Raw genomic sequence first — 19,907 nt, 5'->3', positions numbered from 1 at the left:
GCCCTCTCAGCTGTGTTTGTCACTTTGGTGCCTTCTGGAGCACTTTTCATGCAGTTATTCAATAAATAATATGGCTTCCTGTGGAATATTATTATTGGTCTATTACTTTATGGTCACTTTCTATTAGTAGTACAGCACTTTCATCCGCAGCTGCTACTTCTGTGTTTATGAATAAATCTGAGTTGACTTGACAATCCTGACAAGCTCCATATAACAAGATGGCCAACAAGCTAACTGAGGCTCTAAAAATGTGGAGACCAAGTCAAAACATCAGCCTGGCTTTGTACTAAACTGCCTCTCAGACTCGCACTTATAGATCCCCAAAGTGCACAACACATAAATCTGAGGGACTGTAAAGTGATTAATAAGGTAAGAAGACAGAAACAACAAGTATTTCTGCTATACAAATTCCACATTTACTGCCATCTTCTTCCAATGCTTGACTGATCACCACTCAGATAGACCAACTGTGGTAAGCGGTCACAGATAACACATTGCTTTATCTTAATGAGTCCCAGTAGTCACAACCTAAAAAGCCTTGGAACCGTGACTAACTAATTGTGCATAAACATCTCAGCTGTGACCAAGAGAACTCTGGTTTACTGAAGCTCATCTAACACCAAAATGTTGAGCTGGAGCGCCCACAGTTTCCTCAGAGATGGATAAACGATTATCTTTCTGTGGAGTTTAATGTTACTGCTTCCTAGCTCATCCGCAGGGTACAAGCGCAGTGGAATAATGCTGCCGAGGTTGTAACGGCAGAGCAGTATGACAGGTACAAGGAGAAAGTCCAGCTGTTCAGCTTCACTATGGATAAAGCGACGACTTATTGTTGGGTTCTTTCTCATCTCCTGTAGATGCGAACAATCCGCCAGCAGGACGTTTAATTTTTAAACCTCCTTTCATCTAAAGTCTGAAAAGCTTTGACAGAGAGTATTTTATGCTGCTCAACTGACAGTAAAGTAAAAATAAAACAGGAGGGTCGGCCTTGTCTTAAACAGCAATTCTAAAGAAGTTCTGAGCTGCTGTGTCTCTCTACGCAGGCAGACTCGCTCAAACAGATGGAGGTGAATCGCTTTCAGTTTCCCAGCTAACCAGGCGATAATTGAACAGGGACGCTGGAGTTGAAACTGAAAATGTTCCAAATGGGACATATAAGCGCTGAAAGGTCACTGCTTTAAATCCACAAATTGCTTTTGTGATGTGTTTAGGAACAGTAGCTACTATCAGGGAATTGTTTGACAGCACAGCAGCTGCTCAGCACCCTGCAGGAGAGCCTGATGTTCAGATGACTTTCCCCAGTAAATAAAGGTCACAACAACACACAGAGGAGTCAGCTGTGAACTCGTCCACATGCATGTATTCTGTTTTTAAACAGATACACATTGGCAAGTCGTCAGCTGATCATCTGTTCAGTGTTACTCTTTAGAGATGAGAGTTAGGACGCCACAGTGTTAATTCATTCAGTTTCGAATACAGCAGAATTGGATCCTTTAAATCTACAAACACTTCACTCGCAGGCTGTCTCTGTTTTACAAACTTGCGCGATACAAAGAAATGCTATGATTTGGCACTGGGTTGCCAGGTCTGTGGTTTTCCTGCAGAATTGGAATACTCGCCTCTCTCAGTGCGCCCCAGGGCAGCTGTGGCTACAATGTAGCTTGCCATCACCAGTGGGTGAATGGGTGGATGACTGAATGTAGTGTAAAGCACTTTGGGGTCCATAGGGACTAAGTAAAGCGCTATACAAATACAGGCCATTTACCATTTACTTTACAAGTTGCAGTTGCCATCCTGAACTCCTGTACAAGTTTACTTAAAACAGTCTTCACTTTGAGGTAAATATGATGAAGATTCGGTTGGTGCGTCAAAAGTGTTACATAACAAATGAGCTGACGTAGGTGCAGCGCTTGGGAATCATAAAACTGGGACAGTGAAAACAACTGAATTTACACAGCAAACAAACGTTTATGAGTGGCTGTAGGAGAAAGTTTACTGAGACATATTTTGACATATGTCAAACAAAAACATGTTTATGCAATTTTTCTCTTTTTTATTTCCTCCAAAGATAAATATGGTTTTAACTTTTGAAACTTTTAGGTGATGTAAATAAAGAGTGCGATGTTTCCCCTTAGTGAGTTAGCTTTGTGCTATAAACACAAGCCCCAATATGTTTCGTTCCAAAAGTTCTACTGGGAAGATGATCATTTTATCCGAGCTGAGCTCAAGTCCAAACTTGGACGTCTCATGTTCTCATTTTCCATAGTAACAACTTTCTAAGCCACCTGGATGAAAGCTATAAATATTGTAAATAATGATGATTGCTGACCATTTTCAAATGTATCTTGAAAAGCAGCACATTTTCCAAGACATATTTCCTTACAGCATGCCACTGGTTATAAATGTATTTCCTGATAGTCTCCAAAAAAAAAAAAAAAATCTATTTCCCTACTTAAAACTTGCTTGAGGTGTTTCATTTATTATTGATGTGCGAGTCATGTGCATTAACAATACTTTTACCAGAGTAAATGTAACCATCATGTGATGGATTACTCAACTCAAGTTTCAGGAGTCTGAAAATTAATTTGTTAATGAAAAATAAAAACTAATAAATGTCGTTTCACTTAAATCTATAAAACACACCCAGATCGCCCAGAGGATTGTTATTGGTCATATATAAAACACAAATGGGAGTTTCAGCCACCCACCCACTACCTTTTGATTGCTATTCTTCACGTTTAGTGACCACTTTCAGGCATTTCTCAACATCATTACTTACTTAAACTGTTATTACACACTTTCAGCTATGAATTTACCACATTTGTGTCTTGATAAAGTGCTAGTCACACTTTTAGCCAAGAAGCTCCTTCTTTTAAATTATAATTTTAGCTACTATAATAACTGTTTATCTAGTTTTTCCAGCTACCAATTTCATTTGTTTAACTTTCTTTTTCTTTTTTTTAAGCAATCAGTTGGTCAACAATAATATGCATAGTCACCACTGCTTATACAGCTTTCTAGTGTGATTCCTATTTATGGTTATTCTTCTGCTTTTGTTTATTTAATTAAAGAATATGAAAACAGAGCATGAGATGTTTGAGAGAAAGAAAAAACAAACAAACTTAATAAATTACAGTAACCAGATATACTTGGATATTAACCTAATGAGGAAATATCTATCTAAATCATAAAAAAGTACTGATATAATGAAATTAAGTTATAGGAAGGGCATTTCAAGGAGATACCATCTTTCCACTTTTCCTCAGACTGACCCTCCTGTAGCCTCATGAACCCAATATCAGGGCAAAGTGTGTAATAGACACGGCGGTCCACCATGTGTATGTCATGCTTTGCTTCTCCAAAGCATGAAATGCACAGGCATGCTGAAGTTGCATTACCAGTAGAGGGACATAGTATATCTAAAAAGCCAAGATGTCGCTCGTGACCCAGGAAGGTGTAAAGTAACTCCAGGATCAATCTATGCCAGAAACAATTAAGCTAGGTGGCTAATATGCAGTTACAGATAAATATTTTAGTGATGTCTCTTTAAACGCTTTCTCGTGATTATTTTCAAGGTGAAGTAATATCATAAAATTCTTAAAGGGGGCGATATCTGACTCTCTGTAAATTGAAGTGCTGTGAGGTCTGGAAAGGTGGGATAAGATAGCCAAACGTTCACCATGAAACAGAGCTTGATATTTTTCTATCTAAATGTGTTTTTAAACTATTTTGTTTGTTCACTTTTACTTTTACCTGAATATTTTAACTACATTTAACTAATAAATTCCACATATTTTTAACCAGCTATTGTATTTTTTTCATTAAGTTTGTTTAGCTAAAACCATAATGTTTTTATCCATACATGTGTTGAACTAATATTTCCAGATTTTAATAATTCAGGATTGTAGCTTCACATTATGAATGATTATCCATAACATGTTTTTGTAAATGGGTGAACAATCTAACAGTTTCAACTGTTTTGTTAAGCGAATTCAACTTTTTTCCACTTCGTGACCATTACTTATTTGTTTTAATCATTTTAGCAATTAATTTTGGCTGGGTTGGTCTTTTTATCTATTAACTTTAGTTAAAAGTGTTAACTTTCTTGCTCAAACACGTTCTGCTCTTATCACTTCTTTAATTAAACTGTAATTTTAGTTTTTTCTTTTTTCCTTTTTGAGAAAATCTGTCCAAATACCCTCAAAAATGTGCAAAAATGCACCCCAGAGTACATGCACTCTGGTTGATAAAACAGACAACATAAAGAAACAGCATTAGTCTCACTCTCTGTGAGTTGATCTGTAGAAAACAAAGGCAGTGACAAGGTGGTAGAGTGGGGCCCCACTGTGCTGAATGCAGCCGAACTCAACATTTATTGATTTATTATTCCATTTCACAGCTATCTTAATGAATCCGCGGCATTAAACTGAAGAGTTATTGTCAATGACGTTTAGAGAAATGACCTATTTCATGGCTGCATTAGAAACATAATTAACTGAAAGGCTTATTCTTTTCTTTAGGTAATGATGCAGAGAAACTTAAGTAGCAGAAGAGTGAAGCAATGAAGAGCCGTGAAACAAAGGCAACAGAAGAAAAGGACGAGGGGAAAAAAATGAAGAAGTGGTTACCATAGCAAAGCCAACATCAGCTTTCTTGAGGGCGGGGCCGTCGTTGGTACCGTCTCCTGTCACTGCAACCACCTGTCGGGTTTCGCCCACTGTGCTGTCGATGATGCCTGATCAGCAGAGTGACACAACAAGAAACTCTGTCTTAGTGAGTGCATGATCATTCAAAAAAAGAAGGGGGGAAAAAGTAGATCCATTTACAGCAGCTTGACTAAAGGTTTACAATTACACGCAGATTTAAAGCAGCTCAACAGTCTCCTGTCAGAACAAACCCACCTTTGACCAGAGTGTGTTTGTCTGTGGGTGATGATCGAGCCAGAACACGCAGCTTGGGCCAAACTTTGTCCAGACGCTCTTGTTCCACCTAGAAATGACATGTTTAAGTTTCAAATAATCTTTTTCTAGCATATAAAAATAACCATCCCAGTTGGGTACAGAGCAATAATGGGGACTTGGAGCTTCATCTTTAACTGGACAAATCTGAGCACTTTACTGGGCAGAGCAAGCAAAGCATATGTCATAAACCTAATGCATGTGTTTGAATTTGCCTCGAGGCCATTTGCTGTGTCTGTCCTATCCAAATAAAGACAATGTCCGAAACTCCAGGACAGGCAGTGAGAGAAACAGCCAACCGCTTAAGAGTTAAACTGATTAATTGGTTAATGGGCTGCACTGATAGTTATATAAGCTTTTCTAGATTTACTGAGCACTCAAAGCACTTTTTATGCTATGAGCTGCATCCATCCATTTACACACACTCATGCAGCACTTTATGTACACAAACACTCACACACTGATGGATGCATCAGGGGCAATTTAAGCTTCACTATCCGTACAATCAGTAAACAAAGCTCTCTACCTCCCAAACCCCCAAAAATCAGCTGATATAAGCTTAATGCAGACAGATCAGTTTAACATGAGACTGTTGTAAAGAGTGCTGTGTGGACGGTATCAGCTGAACAGGTAAAACACTACCAAACACAACATCTACCTCGCTCTAATAAGATAGCTATGAGATACATTAGGAAACTTAATGTTTGCTGCTTTTGTACATAAGCCTTTGGAAGGGGGTTAACTCAGGGCTGTTAGGCCACCAGAGACGTAATGGGCTAGTGGAAATCTGGCATTAGCAACAAAGACTAATTGGGCCATATTGACTTAATTTGGTGCTTGTTTTGAGTTCATTTCAGAGTCATTCTCTGGTCAAAGCTTCTTTTTTTTTAAAAACTTAAATGCTCATATGAATGTTGCTTGCAGTTGGATTCTTTTTGTACTCGTTTTACCTCTCCCTTGTCATTTCTTATTTGTTGGTTGAACTCTTTGCCCTCCAGACACAGGAAGTCCTCCCCAGGCAGCAGGATGCCACACTTAGTCGCAATGGCACGAGCAGTGTTGATGTTGTCTCCGGTAACCATGCGCACGGTAATGCCTGCACGTTGGCACTTAGCAATAGCCTCGGGTACCTGGAGGAGAGTCAGAACAAAGGGACTTGAGCATTTTCACAGTAAAAAAAAAAAAAAAAAAAAACCTTGAAGATGAATGCAGAGTGACAGAAAAGATGAAGATGATTTTGAGTCTGAAACATAAGGAAGGTCCCCTTGCCTTTAACCCAAATAAAAAAACTGTCACGAACATTCTGTTGGTTGTTTCTTCAGGGTCTAAAAAGATGTTAAAGAAAGAGTTTATACTGCAGCAGAGCTTGTGTGTAAGAGGTCCAATTCCAGCAGCAGCAGATTTTACATGAGAACCACTGTCGTTGTTCTTAAACCCACCCTGAGATTCATTCATCTCGGTCTGGGAGAGGTGATAGTGACTACACAAAGGTACACAGACGCCTGTGAGGAGTCTATAAGGACCTGATGGTCAGAGAGGTGCTGACTGCTTCTTGTGCTCCTCAGGTGGTCCGACTGATATGACCAGAACCCAACAGAGGGCACATTTTTTGCTTACAAATACATACAAATGTTGCACAGTTCTCATTTAAAGTGCCTCAGCCAGGGTGCAGCATACTGTTTCCCTTCCTTAAGAATGGCTTCTTAACAGCCATCCCTCCACTGAGACCATTTCTGACGAGGAAGTGAACAGTGGATCACCTGAACGGCCAGCTTCATCTCTCTGGTCCTGTGTCAGGTCTTTTTAGGCATCCCACTTCTTTTTTTTTGTCTTCCGCGTCTCGCTTTTCCTCATAATTTTAAGGACATGTTACACAGCATGCCAAGATATGCCGAGATTCTTTGGGAATCAACTTGTTGGAAAAAAAATACAATTTCTGCTGTCAAACTGTATGATCCTTGGGATTTTTAATGGATTCGGCTAAAGAAAAGGTACAGATGTGTTTTTCTTACAGGCTGTGAGTAACAAAGTGCCCAAAGACACAATTTAAAATTGTTTTTTGCTAAGTTGTCTGCTATGTGTAGACACAACACTGGTTCATTACCTGGAGTTAGTGACCTACGAATCATTCAAACATCAAAATGCACCTGCTAAATTGCTTAAGAAACAAAAAAAACATTCTGTCAAAGGTTTATGTACAAGGGCTGGGCTGAAAATGAGTGAAAAAGCAGCCAGTGTTCAAAGAAAAATGTTAAAAGATCTTCAGAAAGCCTAGAGATCTATTGCTCAAGAGCATTTTTAAAATTAGTCTGGCTCCTTTTGTAGCAAAATATAAAGAAATAATGGGTGGCTCAAGACTTTGGCGCAACACTGCGGACACTTACATTAGTTATAGTAAAATGTTGTAGGAAATGCTCTATGAATGGACTGCATACATTACCCTTTAAGTTAATGAACCAATCAGGTTAAAAGGGGATCCTTGTGTTTCTTAACTTTCAGCGCAGACTGCTTGATTTTGGGGTTACTTGCAGTTACAAAAACACTTTTTCTGAACATGAGGAGAAAAAATTTTTTGTAGCACAAAGCTAAAATACTCAGTCTTGTGCCCATCACAAGTTGTGAAGAGATAAACACTGTGCTGCTGATTGACTCCTGCTGCTCTCCGGTTATTTCCATCCTGTTGGTGATCTTTGTGCTCTGACATTAAAGCAGCAGGCAGCAGCACTGATGCTTTCTCAGCTTCATTACAGGCCTCATTTAACACTTCAGAGCATCCGGACTGTAAGATCTGGCTAGGACAAACTTCGGTCTTCATGTTAGGAGAAAGTTAATGGCATACTTACACAAATATAACAATATAGTCAAGAGCAGCCTCTCAGATGAGTTTCAATCTCAATGAAGAAAATTTAAGCTCCCTGTTTGGTCTGTTTAACTTATTTTTGCATCATCAGAAAAAACAAGCTGCACACCACAAACTCTGATTATCCCGTAGATCTACTGATCCCTGCGTGAAGTCTGGATTATTGCAGGCAACAGAAGCAGCAGCCTCTTACTGCTGTTTATTAAAGCAACAAAGCTATTTCCGGCGCTTTTCATGTGAACAACTGATTGCAACACTATGAACGTCTTTGAAGAGGGACCTTCTGGAAGTGTGAGAAACAAAAACACACACAAATCGCACAGAGCTGTTAGCGAGAGGATAGGGAGGAGGACAGCGGGAGGTAGAAACAGCTGGATTATCTGTCAGTCTGCATGCATAGACAGCTTATCAGTCCTTTTACCTTTTTCCTAGGCAAAGTGGAAATTATGTAAATTCATCTCCCATGAAAATACAATATTTATCAAGGCACTGGGATGTGACATATGACTGAATGGTAATTATGTAATCCATAATTACAGTGTGTTTCTTGTTGAATAACATCATGGTCTCTTCCTCTCTGCTCTCACTGACTGTTAGATTATCCACACTTCAGGTCAAAAGAGCAAATGACACATCGTGAATAGAAAAGTCTTTTTGGTGAACAGCGAACATTGTTTTATGTTCAGCCTTTTTATTCGGAGCTGCGGTTTCGCATGGTTAAAACAGATCCACGATTTTATCTAAACAGCAAGTCACAAACAAATCTGAACAAAAAACGTCAAAACCATATAAGACGTGAAATGGTAAGCCCATGCAATTCCATACTAACCACTGAAGCTGCCATGGAAATCTATGGAAAAATGGTCCTCATATCCCTCAAATCTTAGAAATATGGTATCTAACCAGATTCATACTCTGGATGGCATTACCTTGGCCTCCAGTAACGCTGTGAGGAACCTTGGAGTCATTTTTGACCAGGACATGTCCTTCAACGCACATATTAAACAAATATGTAAGACTGCTTTCTTCCATTTGCGCAACATCTCTAAAATTAGAAATATCCTGTCTCAGAGTGACGCTGAAAAACTAGTTCATGCATTTATTACTTCCAGGCTGGACTACTGTAATTCATTATTATTAGGATGTCCAAAAAACTCACTGAAAAGCCTTCAGCTAATCCAAAATGCTGCAGCAAGAGTACTGACAGGGACTAGAAGGAGAGAGCATATTTCTCCTGTTTTGGCTTCCCTTCATTGGCTTCCTGTTAAATCCAGAATTGAATTCAAAATCCTGCTCCTCACATACAAGGTCTTAAATAATCAGGCCCCATCTTATCTTAATGACCTTGTAGTACCATATCACCCCATTAGAGCACTTCGCTCTCGCTCTGCAGGCCTACTTGTTGTTCCTAGAGTATTTAAAAGTAGAATGGGAGGCAGAGCCTTCAGTTTTCAGGCCCCTCTTCTGTGGAACCAGCTTCCATTTTGGATTCGGGAGACAGAAACTATCTCTACTTTTAAGATTAGGCTTAAAACTTTTCTTTTTGCTAAAGCATATAGTTAGGGCTGGACCAGGTGACCCTGAATCCTCCCTTAGTTATGCTGCAATAGACGTAGGCTGCCGGGGGATTCCCAAGATGCATTGAGTTTTTCCTTTCCAGTCACCTTTCTCACTCACTATGTATTAATAGACCTCTCTGCATTGAATCATATCTGTTATTAACCTCTGTCTCTCTTCCACAGCATGTCTTTTATCCTGTCTTCCTTCTCTCACCCCAACCGGTCGCAGCAGATGGCCCCGCCCCTCCCTGAGCCTGGTTCTGCCGGAGGTTTCTTCCTGTTAAAAGGGAGTTTTTCCTTCCCACTGTCGCCAAAGTGCTTGCTCATAGGGGGTCATATGATTGTTGGGTTTTTCTCTGTATCTATGAAGCGCCTTGAGGCGACTTTTGTTGTGATTTGGCGCTATATAAATAAAATTGAATTGAATTGAATTGAATCCCTTACTCTGTGACTTCAGTATAGTTTCCTGATAAGTTTATGGTCTCAATGACTAGCTTCAAATTATACTGATCACATTAAGAATCAGAAAAGAAGATCCCTGTCACATTTCAAAACACCAACATGGCTACGTTGAAACCATTCACCTTGGGGTTTCATAGCAGTCTGGTCAGTCACACAGTCCTCTTTAAATATCTTCTTAAAGGGGGCCCTCTATGGTTGTCCTAATGTTTTTGTCATATATACACAAAGCGATGGATACTCTTCCAACAACAAGGTCAGTTTATGTGCAAGTAGTGCCTATGAGCTAAAAGCGCAGACTCCTTAATACAGATAACTTTAATATTTTGTTTATATGACTGCTTTGCAACACACTGTTTTCAACAATGCTACAGAAATAAAGATTGTGATGTTTGGCCATAAACACGCCCAAAGAGAAAAGGTGAAAATGATAAGAATAAATAAGCTGTATAAAGATTCTTCAGCAGGTAACATCGTTGATTTTGAAACCTAACGGCACATTGGCCAACATGAGCTGTTAACTACAGAGAGCGTTTTGATCGGTGGTGCTGTACCTCAGGTCTGACGGGATCTTCGATCCCCACCACGGCGATGCAGGTCAGTTCGTTGAGGATGTCATTCTCAGCGTCCCAGTCTGGCTCTCCAGCCTCAGCAGGAAAGTCCCTGTAGGCCACACAGATGGTCCTCAGCCCATCGCACGCCATCGGCTCAATCACCTTTCGCACCATCTCGTCACGGTCCTTGGGCTTGAAGACACGAGGCTGGCCCTGGGCGTCCAAGATACGAGAGCATCTGGGAGAAGAGAGAGAATCAGAGAAAGTGAAGGGAGATTATAAAGGTATACCAAAAAGGTTACTGTGTCCACCCAAGCAGCCATCTTTCCTCAGACTGTTTGTTCTTACTTCCTCAGGATGATCTCTGATGCTCCTTTGCTGTACATCCGGAAGCCTCCGTCAGCGTTCTTTAGCACCGTGCTCATGGATTTGCGGGAGGAGTTAAAGGTGTAAACCTTGTAGAGTTTCTCTTCGGGGACTTCATCTCTGATTGGCTGGTAGTCCCTCTTCAGCTCCAGCACCAGGCCCAGCAGAGCACATTCAGTCTTGTTACCCACATGGCGAGGTAAGCCGCCTTCTTTCTCCGGGGGCTGAGGAGCGAGAAAAAGTTTGGAGGTGCTTAAATATGATTAAAGTTACAAGCAAAGAGGGTCACTAGGAACATCCAGCGGTTCAAGTTTGTTTGATGTTTGCTGGTTCAATCAGAGAAGCTTGGGCTCCAGAATTAATCAAATTTTAATCATTTCATTGGGTCTATACACACAAAACAAGACCATCTGAAGAACACAACGCTTCTGTAGCTGCAATTCAAGTACATGTGCAGGTTAACAGTAACTGTCAGTCATGTTGGTGCCATGAAACAGGTTTAATACTATAATTTAAAATCACTTAACACACATGGTGACACATATCTAATAAATTAATATAATAAATTATATCAGATAAATGACTTTAATTAAAATGTTAGTATTCATTTTTCTTGACTTGACATGAGCCAGCGTTAGCTTGGGTTTCAAGTCCAATATGAACACAGCGATGTACTAGGAGATTTTAGAGCACTTCATGCTTCCATGTGAGGACATGCGTTATGGAAATGACAGTTTCCTTTTCCAGCAGGAGTAAAAACCTACACACAGTGACAAAACCGCTACCAAACAGTTTGTTGACCATGATTTTACTCTGTTTGATAAGCGCGCCAACTCCACTTACACTGAATCTACGTCCAATATAAAAAGAGCTGAAGGCTGATATCAAGCACTGCGGGCTTCAGTGACACCTCAACAGTGCCACAAGCTGATCATCTCCATGCCACACCGCACTGATGTTGTAATTCGTAACGTGCCATAATCATCAAAATGAAATAAAAAAAGGCTTTATATCTAACATATACAAAATATATCAGAGATTACTTTTTTGAGATATTTTCATTATCTGACTACCTCTTGTTTTCTCTGTCATGATGACACTCGCTGAGAATGAAACTGACTATAATAAAACTGTGGACTACCAAACACTAATAACACTGTCTACATACATACACACATATATATATACATATATTTATATACCGGTATATATATACATATATATATGCATGTATATATGCATGTATATATACATATACCTATATACATATATATATATATACACATACATATATATATATACACACATACATATATATATATATATATATATATACACACATACATATATATATATATATATATATATACACACATACATATATATATATATATATATATATATATATATATATACACACATACATATATATATATACACATATATATACATATATATATACATATACATATATATACACATATACATATACACATATATATACATATATATATACATATACATATATATACACATATACATATATATACATATACATATATATACATATACATATATATATCTATATCTATATATATAAAAGTGGAAAAGAGGACAGATGACAGCTGTACAAACCAGCACAAGCCTGCAGTACTTTGATCTGTAAAATGGATGGTTACTGTGGATGGTTACTGTATGTAGGTAATGCGTTACCACTTCCTGCTTGGGGTGTGGACGATAAACAGAAGGACAGAAAGCTCCCGGAGCGAATGCTGCTCACATTTATGCACACCTGAGGCCAAATTTTCAGAGTATGGCAAAGTTGTATGTTTGTGAAGAATGCGATCAACAGTTTGTATTGGCTCATAAATACACTCAATACAAGAAGGAATGATGCTGAATCTCATTCATTAGATTGTGCTCAGTTTTTTCTGGTATGTTCTTTGCTTAGATGTTTTGTCTCCTGTGTAATCAACAGGAAACATTGTCCCAACTATAGTTACTGTCTCAGCCAGGCACTCATGTTGCAGTTTATATGCTTGTCAGTCTATACTCATAACTTACGTAGTGAAGACTTCCATTAATAAAGCATTTATCACAGCACAGCTTCTTTCTTTAACATAAATGAAGTGTTAGGCCCATAAATAACTGAATATTCTCTGTTTATTATTATAGATGCTCCAGAGCCAAATAATTGCATTTGGAACAGCCTGAGTGTCAGTATTTGTCGATGTGATAGTTAAAGACTCACCAGGATCTTGGTGGTGTACGCTGAGTTGATGGAGATGCTGTTGACCATCATTTCCAAAGTCTCCGGCTTGATAGCATCTGGTTCTGGGACAGTCTTGTAGTGCGTATCGCCGATGTATGCCTGCACCACTGTCATCCGATTCATAGTCAAAGTACCCGTCTTGTCGGAGCAGATAGCCGTGGCGTTGCCCATGGTTTCACAGGCGTCCAGGTGACGCACCAGGTTGTTGTCTTTCATCATTTTCTAAGGGATGGACGACGAAGGTGCACTCATTAAAACCTCAGCGTCTCTGACATGATTTTGAGAGGAGTCTATTAATGTTAAATTTACATAATTCCTTCCTGCTCACCTTGACAGAGTAGGCCAGAGAGATGGTGACAGCAAGCGGCAGCCCCTCAGGGACAGCGACGACCAGAACTGTCACACCGATGATGAAGAACTTGACAAAATACTGAATGTAAATGGGGGTGCACTCAGCTAACCACTGCCGACCCTGGACCCCAAAGGTGTCGATCACAAAGTAGAGGATGAGGATGATAACTGTCACCGCCGACATGATCAGACCTGGGTGGAACAAGAGCAGTTTTCCATTAAAGTCAAGTAAGCTTTTTTAAGGGTTTTAAGGTTTCTACAACACGTATCCTTAAACCTTCAGTTTCAATCCTTTGGGACTGAGACTGTTCTTTTGTTGCTGTGTTCCCAGTTTCTATGGCCTCCTGTGTTCCTCCATCTCTGCTAACTTGTTTAGTCTCTGTCTTCATGTAATTTTGTAGTTTACTTTCAAGTTTTTCATGTACCTGGTTCTAGTTTTACCTCCGGCTCTTTCCTCCTTTGCGACTGTTTTTCTAGCACTCATTAGTTTTACCTGTCCTTAATTACTTTCCATTGTTTCATGTAGTCAGTCTCTGTTTGTATATAATCTTGTCTTTCGATAAATCCTGTGTTTGACATCTGGATTCCTGTTTTATTTACTCCTTTGGGAATTATGTTTACCATTTTTAGCTGTTAGTAAATAAAGGCAAATTTTTTTGTTAGCATGCCTGTCTTCTCTAACCATTTTATGTCATGTATGATGTTATAATCTTGGTGATCCATTACCTATTATCTTATTTTTTATTCAGCAACTTATACTCACATTTTAAATTTACTTACTTGACTGATCTGCACTTCTTGTCCACATTATAAGAAGTATAACTGTTTCATTTCATACTTTTACACATTTTTTTTCTAAGCAGAAGACACGTCTGCAGTGACAAGTGCAAAGACTCACGGGACTGTTAATGTTTACCTTTAAATGCTTAATTTAATGACATTGTGATTGTTAGTTGAGTGACGACGTTTGTGTGTTGAAGAACTTAGCTATTAATAGCCCACCATGACTGTGTCTGCAGCGATTAATGACACTTGTTCAGTGAACCTATTCAAGGTTGTTAAGGTTAATAAAACCAGCGTTCCTGGAACGCAGTGTATAGAGCACAGTGTGTCTTAACTCATGATGGAAATACTGCTGCTCAACTTCAGCTTTCTAAAGTTGGTCAATCTTAGTGCATTTTCAGATTGTATTCCCCATTATTTGCTAAAAAAATCCACCTGAGAACTGACGTAAAAAGTATCCTTAACTTAAACTATCTTTTTTTCTGATTTCCTGCCTCATTGGAAAGGCCGGAATGTCCTCTATTGAGCACATCAGTAGGGTAGCTCAAATAAGTCAAAAGATATAGACCAAAACCAAATGTCCATTACCGAGGACATTTGGAGACTATGGTTTAGTTTATTAGGTTTAAGTGACTTGTCCTCATTAAGTACTGCAGATTCAGTCACATTCAAGTTATTAAAAACCTTCTTTTATTTAAATTAGCATTTTTTAAGCAAAACCAACCTGGCATTTTTCACAGTGCTGTGGCAGCACTTTTCAGATCTCTTGTGGTGCTTTTAAAGATGATCTGATGAGCAGTCCTGCTGAAGACCTGCTGGCAAACTCTCCCTGTGGTCTAGCCGTTTGGGAAATATTTAACCACACTGTCCCCAGTCTGATGCTTCTACAAAATGATTTTGATTGCATGTCATCCCCTTTGCTTTCCATGTCTCTGTTTCTATAGTCAACTACCAAAAGAAAATACACTTTAATCTTTAAATCTATTTACGCGTTGGTGTCTAACTGCACTGATTCCGGACTGCCAACACTTGAATATGTCTCGCTTGTAAAAAATTGAAAGGTGGTTAAACTATGATATTTAATAAGGCAGTGAAGTCTGGATGCCTGTAACCAGACAACATCCTGAATATCAAACAGGTGAGGGGAAGTAACAGAAAATTCCCCTGTTTGTGTTTCTGTACTTCATCTTTCCTGTCAGTCACCTCCAGTCAAAGTGTTTGGCCCAAATTCTATTTCTGTTCGGTAATGATGTCCTGAAAACCCCTTGGTGTATTAAGGTCAATTGAAATGACACAGAAAATGCTTTCAATTCCGGGATGAATCGTGTTCCCAATAAAAAACATCCATCCAATAGAACTGAGTGCATTTTGACCCTGCGCTGCCTGATTAGAGGGCAAGTCACACTTTTTCTCGAATGTCGTCTTTGTGAGAGTCATGTAGCAGCATAAGTTTCATTTCTATGTATCTAATAAAGAGACTTGTTTAGGATCTACTAGCCTGTAAAGAAATAAAACTGCAAAGATCCTCTTAGTGTAATCAAAAAGAGACAAAACTGCCTTTCCAATAACTTCAGATATGTCTGATGTTGAATCAATCCTGTAGATATCTGGGTTGACCTAACAGTACAGTCAAACCCAGGCACCTAATAATGAGTAGGATCACATAATAAAACAGCCAGTTCATTTTATTAGTGATTCTGTACATTTTATGCTTTATTTATCAGTTTTGACGTCCTTTGGTATTGTGACTGCGTTGAACTGCAGCTGGAGACTCACCGCTTATAGCTGTAATATACTGATAACATTAACTAGCCTTCACAGAGGCTGGCAAGGCGATGCCGTCAGACATGATCACAGTGTTTACTTAGCTCAGGGCACTCTGAACTCTTTTGGCAACAGAGCTGATTTAATAACTCTGGCAATCTCTTACATTTTTATTTAACACCATCATTCAGAGGCAGAGCAGTAATACTTAACGTATGACTCAGGAACCAACTCAGGATTGCCACAGGACGCTGGCTGGCCCACAGACATTTTATAATTCACTAAATAAAATCTACTGAAGGGGTTCCAGTTATGTTTAATGCTGTACAGAGTCCTTCAAAAGTAACCAATTCAATCAACTGCAGCTAAAACGCAGCAGCAGCAGCAGCTTCCAAATATGGTAAAATAAATGACTTGTCATTCTGGGCGGGTATTCAAGTTAATATAGATAAGAAATAAGGAAAATATAGGAAAATGTTAAATATTATGTGAATACAGAAAACTACCACAACACTTTGTCTTCCTGGCGAAGTAACACTTTAAGTTTATTCTTCTAAATGGCAAAAAAAACAGACCACTGCATATCAACTGTAAGCTTTCATCAGGGTCTGATAAACACATAATCAGTGTGAATTAAATTACAGTAATGCTAACACTTGTGTGGAGGAGATTACCCGTAGCTAGTGCTATGGGTGATCTCCATCAGATGTGTTTGCTTGTTTAATGTTTATTAACCAGCCTCTGGTCTCCAGTGATTGTGCAAAAGTGGTCCCCAAACAAAGCAGCGCGAGTATCCCTGTTGTAGGCTCTCAGCATAAAAAAAGTAAAAAAATAAAAATAAAAAAAATAAAAAAAGAAGAAGAAGGAGAGAGGTCCCATCAGAGTTTCACAGGGGTTTAAAAACTCAAATTACTGACATTCATTTGTGGTTGTTAAAGTATTCTTAATAATCAGTTAAAGTTGAAAGTTCAAGAACATGCAAACCTCAAAATCTTTTACAAAACTATTAGCTTCATTCATTTGGCATGTCTCTTTAAATGTGGTCTACAAAACTGCGCTGACGCGACTTTTACGTTTTTGGAAAGTGAATTAATAAAAATACTCCACCCCAGGTTGATGCTAGACCAGCAGATTCCCCTCAACCTCCAGCCTTTGTTCTAAGCTAGGTTAAGATTGTTCGTGTGTGTGCGTGTGAGCTACTCACCAGCCTTCCCAATCTGCACAGCTAGTCTGGTCAGTTTTCCCTGAAGCACAGACTTCTCCTTCTTGGTAACATTGACCTTTTTCACTGGTTTGACCTCTTCCTTCTCCTCAGACTCAGCGGCCTCTTCACTCTTCAAAGGCTGTATCTCCAGAGCAATGCCATCCTGGGTCTTGGCTGTTAGGATGGAGGCGGTAAAAGGAGGAAGCGGAAGGTTTTACGGGGAATGACAGAAGGAAGGAAGTAGGGTTCGAGGTGGTGAGTAAAGACAGATGAGGACAGACAGAATAATGGAGAAAATTGATGGTAGTTGGAAAAGGAGGAAGGTTTTGGATGGGAGCAAAATAAAATTTGAATGAATTAAATTGATGTTTAATTGGCAACAAAATAAAACACAATGAGGGAGCAAGGTTCAGGAGTGGTTAGGGGATGAAGGAAGAGAGGCAGAGAAAACGTTACAGAATCAGTCTGAGGGAAAGCTGAAAAACGACAGGACGAGTTTTCTCAGAAAACAGAAACACCTCTGACTCCTAATCATTACATGGTGAACCTTTGGCTGAATGCAGAGAGCAGCATTTCATCGTTTTATGATCACACAACATTCATGATAAAAAGGTCCAGGTAGCTTTCAGAGAGTGTCACAGACGAGTTGGGTGCAGCAGTTCATAATGAAGTGCAGCAGACAGAACAGAGAACAGCAGATACAACAGTGAGGATTTAACACGGGGCTGTCAATCACACACAATCACACACACAATCACGCACACAATCACGCACACATACAGTTTGTTTGACATCAGAGCTCCGAGTTTGAGATCTGAAGTCTGATGTGGAGTCTAGCTTCGCGTCCTGCTCGACGGCTCTGCTCTGCATTTGCATAAACAAACTGTGTATTTGCATTTCACTTCATCAGCAGTGATCCTGTTTGGACTGTAGTAATGTATGTGGAGCTTTTGTGATCTGTTTGATCTCTGCTCTCAGCGAATTCAGCTCCGCTCGCTCCATCCGCCATTTGTCGTATTTCCATACCAAAGAAATATGAGCAGGTGATGAACGAAAACAAAACAGATCTTCTCTAATCTCACACACTGAGGTTTGATATTTGTCCTCATGAACGACTGAGCTGACAACTCTGACTGGATGATTTTATCTGAAAATTCCTTCATTTCCATGTCATGTTATTCACAATTAAATACTGGAAATGCTTTGCTGGGTCAACAAACTGGGGCAAAATTACTCAAATTTACATCATTAAAGCTATTCAGACTGACTGCTGGTAAACATTTCAACATCAAATATGGAATCAACATTTCCAACAAATCGTGGATATAAAGCAAGTTAGACAGATGACCAGAAAGTAACAAGTACTCTTGTATTGCTAAGGTTATAGCTCTACTGCTGTGAAAACATAACATTTATTCAAATTCTGAATTTTAGTTAAAAAAAAATATTCAATGGAATGAACCAAAGGAAAAAACAAAACAAAAAACAATCCAACAATAATAATGTGAACTGGAATGAGGAGTAAAACCATGTCGTCCAGTTTTGCTTCACTTTTGCAGAAAGTTTCAGCAATAAGTTTAAAAGAAACTGAATTAAATCAAACTGAGATACTGAGCCTCAAGCAAGAACCGATTTAAATGTTTTTAAGGGAATTGATTCTGTTTTTCCTTTTTTCTGTCAAATATACAGTCAGTTTGCACAGTCCTGTGAAGTACACCCTATAACCCAGCAGCTTTAGCATTTCACAGTGTGACTATCAGCTTCTCACATCGTTGTGGAGTAATTTTTGCCCACTCTTCTTTAAAATGTTGCTTCAGTTTATGCATTTATTCAGTTTATGAACTGAAGTTGATGTTTGGGATCAATTATTTATACATGTCTCTTAAGTATTTTTCAGTCAGGTTAAAGTCTGGACTTTGATTGGATCATTGCGGCAACCTGAGTTTTTCCCTTTTCAGCCATTCTGTTGTAGATTTACTGGTCAAGCTTTAGCCGTCAGACTGATGGCCTCGGATTTAACTTTGGAGTTCACAGTCGACCCACTGACTGCAAGGTATCTGAGAAAAACAAATCCTCAGCCCTCCACCACTGTGCTGACAGTTGGTATGAGGTGTTTGTGCTGATCTGTCCAAATGTGGCGCTGTGATTCACAGCCAAACATCTCCATTTTGGTCTCATCTGTAGAAACCTGCAACAGTCTTTTTTTCCTTTTGTTTTTCAAATCCTCTTTTTTGTTTATGCAGATTAATTTTGAAATTCTTATGACAGACTGACATAAATCCTGGTATTAGCTGATGAGAAAAGATGATGTTTGAAATGTGTTGTATGTATATAGTGAGAATCTGAGCCCAATCTAACAAAAAAACTGAAGATTTAAGATAGAAACATTAAAAAAGTCCCTGCATGAGGCTCCTTGTCTTTAACGGCTATATTGCCTTCTAACCTGGGTAAAATGAAAGAATTTGCATGCTCAACAAAGCCAGGGAGTGTCGCCCTAACATGTTTTTTGTCTGACCGCTTTTATCCACTCCTCAGTACCACCACCTTGCTCTGAGTTTCATCAGGTTGTTAATGAGAAACCCCCGACACAGATTATTTCCAGAAGGGAAGTAATTTCACAACAGCACGACCTCAACAAGACATTTAACATTCTGGATGTGGGGATGGGTCGGTGTTAAACCGGGAAGCTGCGGAGCCTTATGCACATAGTCCACTCTGAAGACAAGCCACAACATAGAACTAACTGACACAGCTTCACACGAACAGGACTGAGACCC

The 19,907-nt window shown here is 39.2% G+C and overlaps 1 protein-coding gene across 3 annotated transcripts in view; it reads right to left on the bottom strand.

The window, feature by feature from the left end:
• LOC146387482 (plasma membrane calcium-transporting ATPase 1-like) overlaps positions 1-19,907 on the bottom strand; it is a 129,567-nt gene that overhangs the window by 21,391 nt on the left and 88,269 nt on the right. For all 3 annotated transcript variants that reach the window (XM_084929120.1, XM_084929122.1, XM_084929121.1), the window contains 8 exons: positions 17,131-17,304; positions 13,357-13,571; positions 13,008-13,250; positions 10,739-10,980; positions 10,391-10,628; positions 5,909-6,088; positions 4,902-4,989; positions 4,629-4,735 (listed from right to left, as the gene is read on the bottom strand). In XM_084929120.1, the coding sequence (XP_084785246.1) occupies positions 4,629-4,735; positions 4,902-4,989; positions 5,909-6,088; positions 10,391-10,628; positions 10,739-10,980; positions 13,008-13,250; positions 13,357-13,571; positions 17,131-17,304 (1,487 nt within the window). The remainder of the gene's footprint in view (positions 1-4,628; positions 4,736-4,901; positions 4,990-5,908; positions 6,089-10,390; positions 10,629-10,738; positions 10,981-13,007; positions 13,251-13,356; positions 13,572-17,130; positions 17,305-19,907) is intronic.

Source organism: Perissodus microlepis, chromosome 5 (genome assembly GCF_051167445.1).
Source record: "Perissodus microlepis isolate ML-2025 ecotype Zambia chromosome 5, ASM5116744v1, whole genome shotgun sequence".
Taxonomy (NCBI): domain Eukaryota; kingdom Metazoa; phylum Chordata; class Actinopteri; order Cichliformes; family Cichlidae; genus Perissodus; species Perissodus microlepis.
This window is presented reverse-complemented; position numbering and strand designations above follow the sequence as displayed.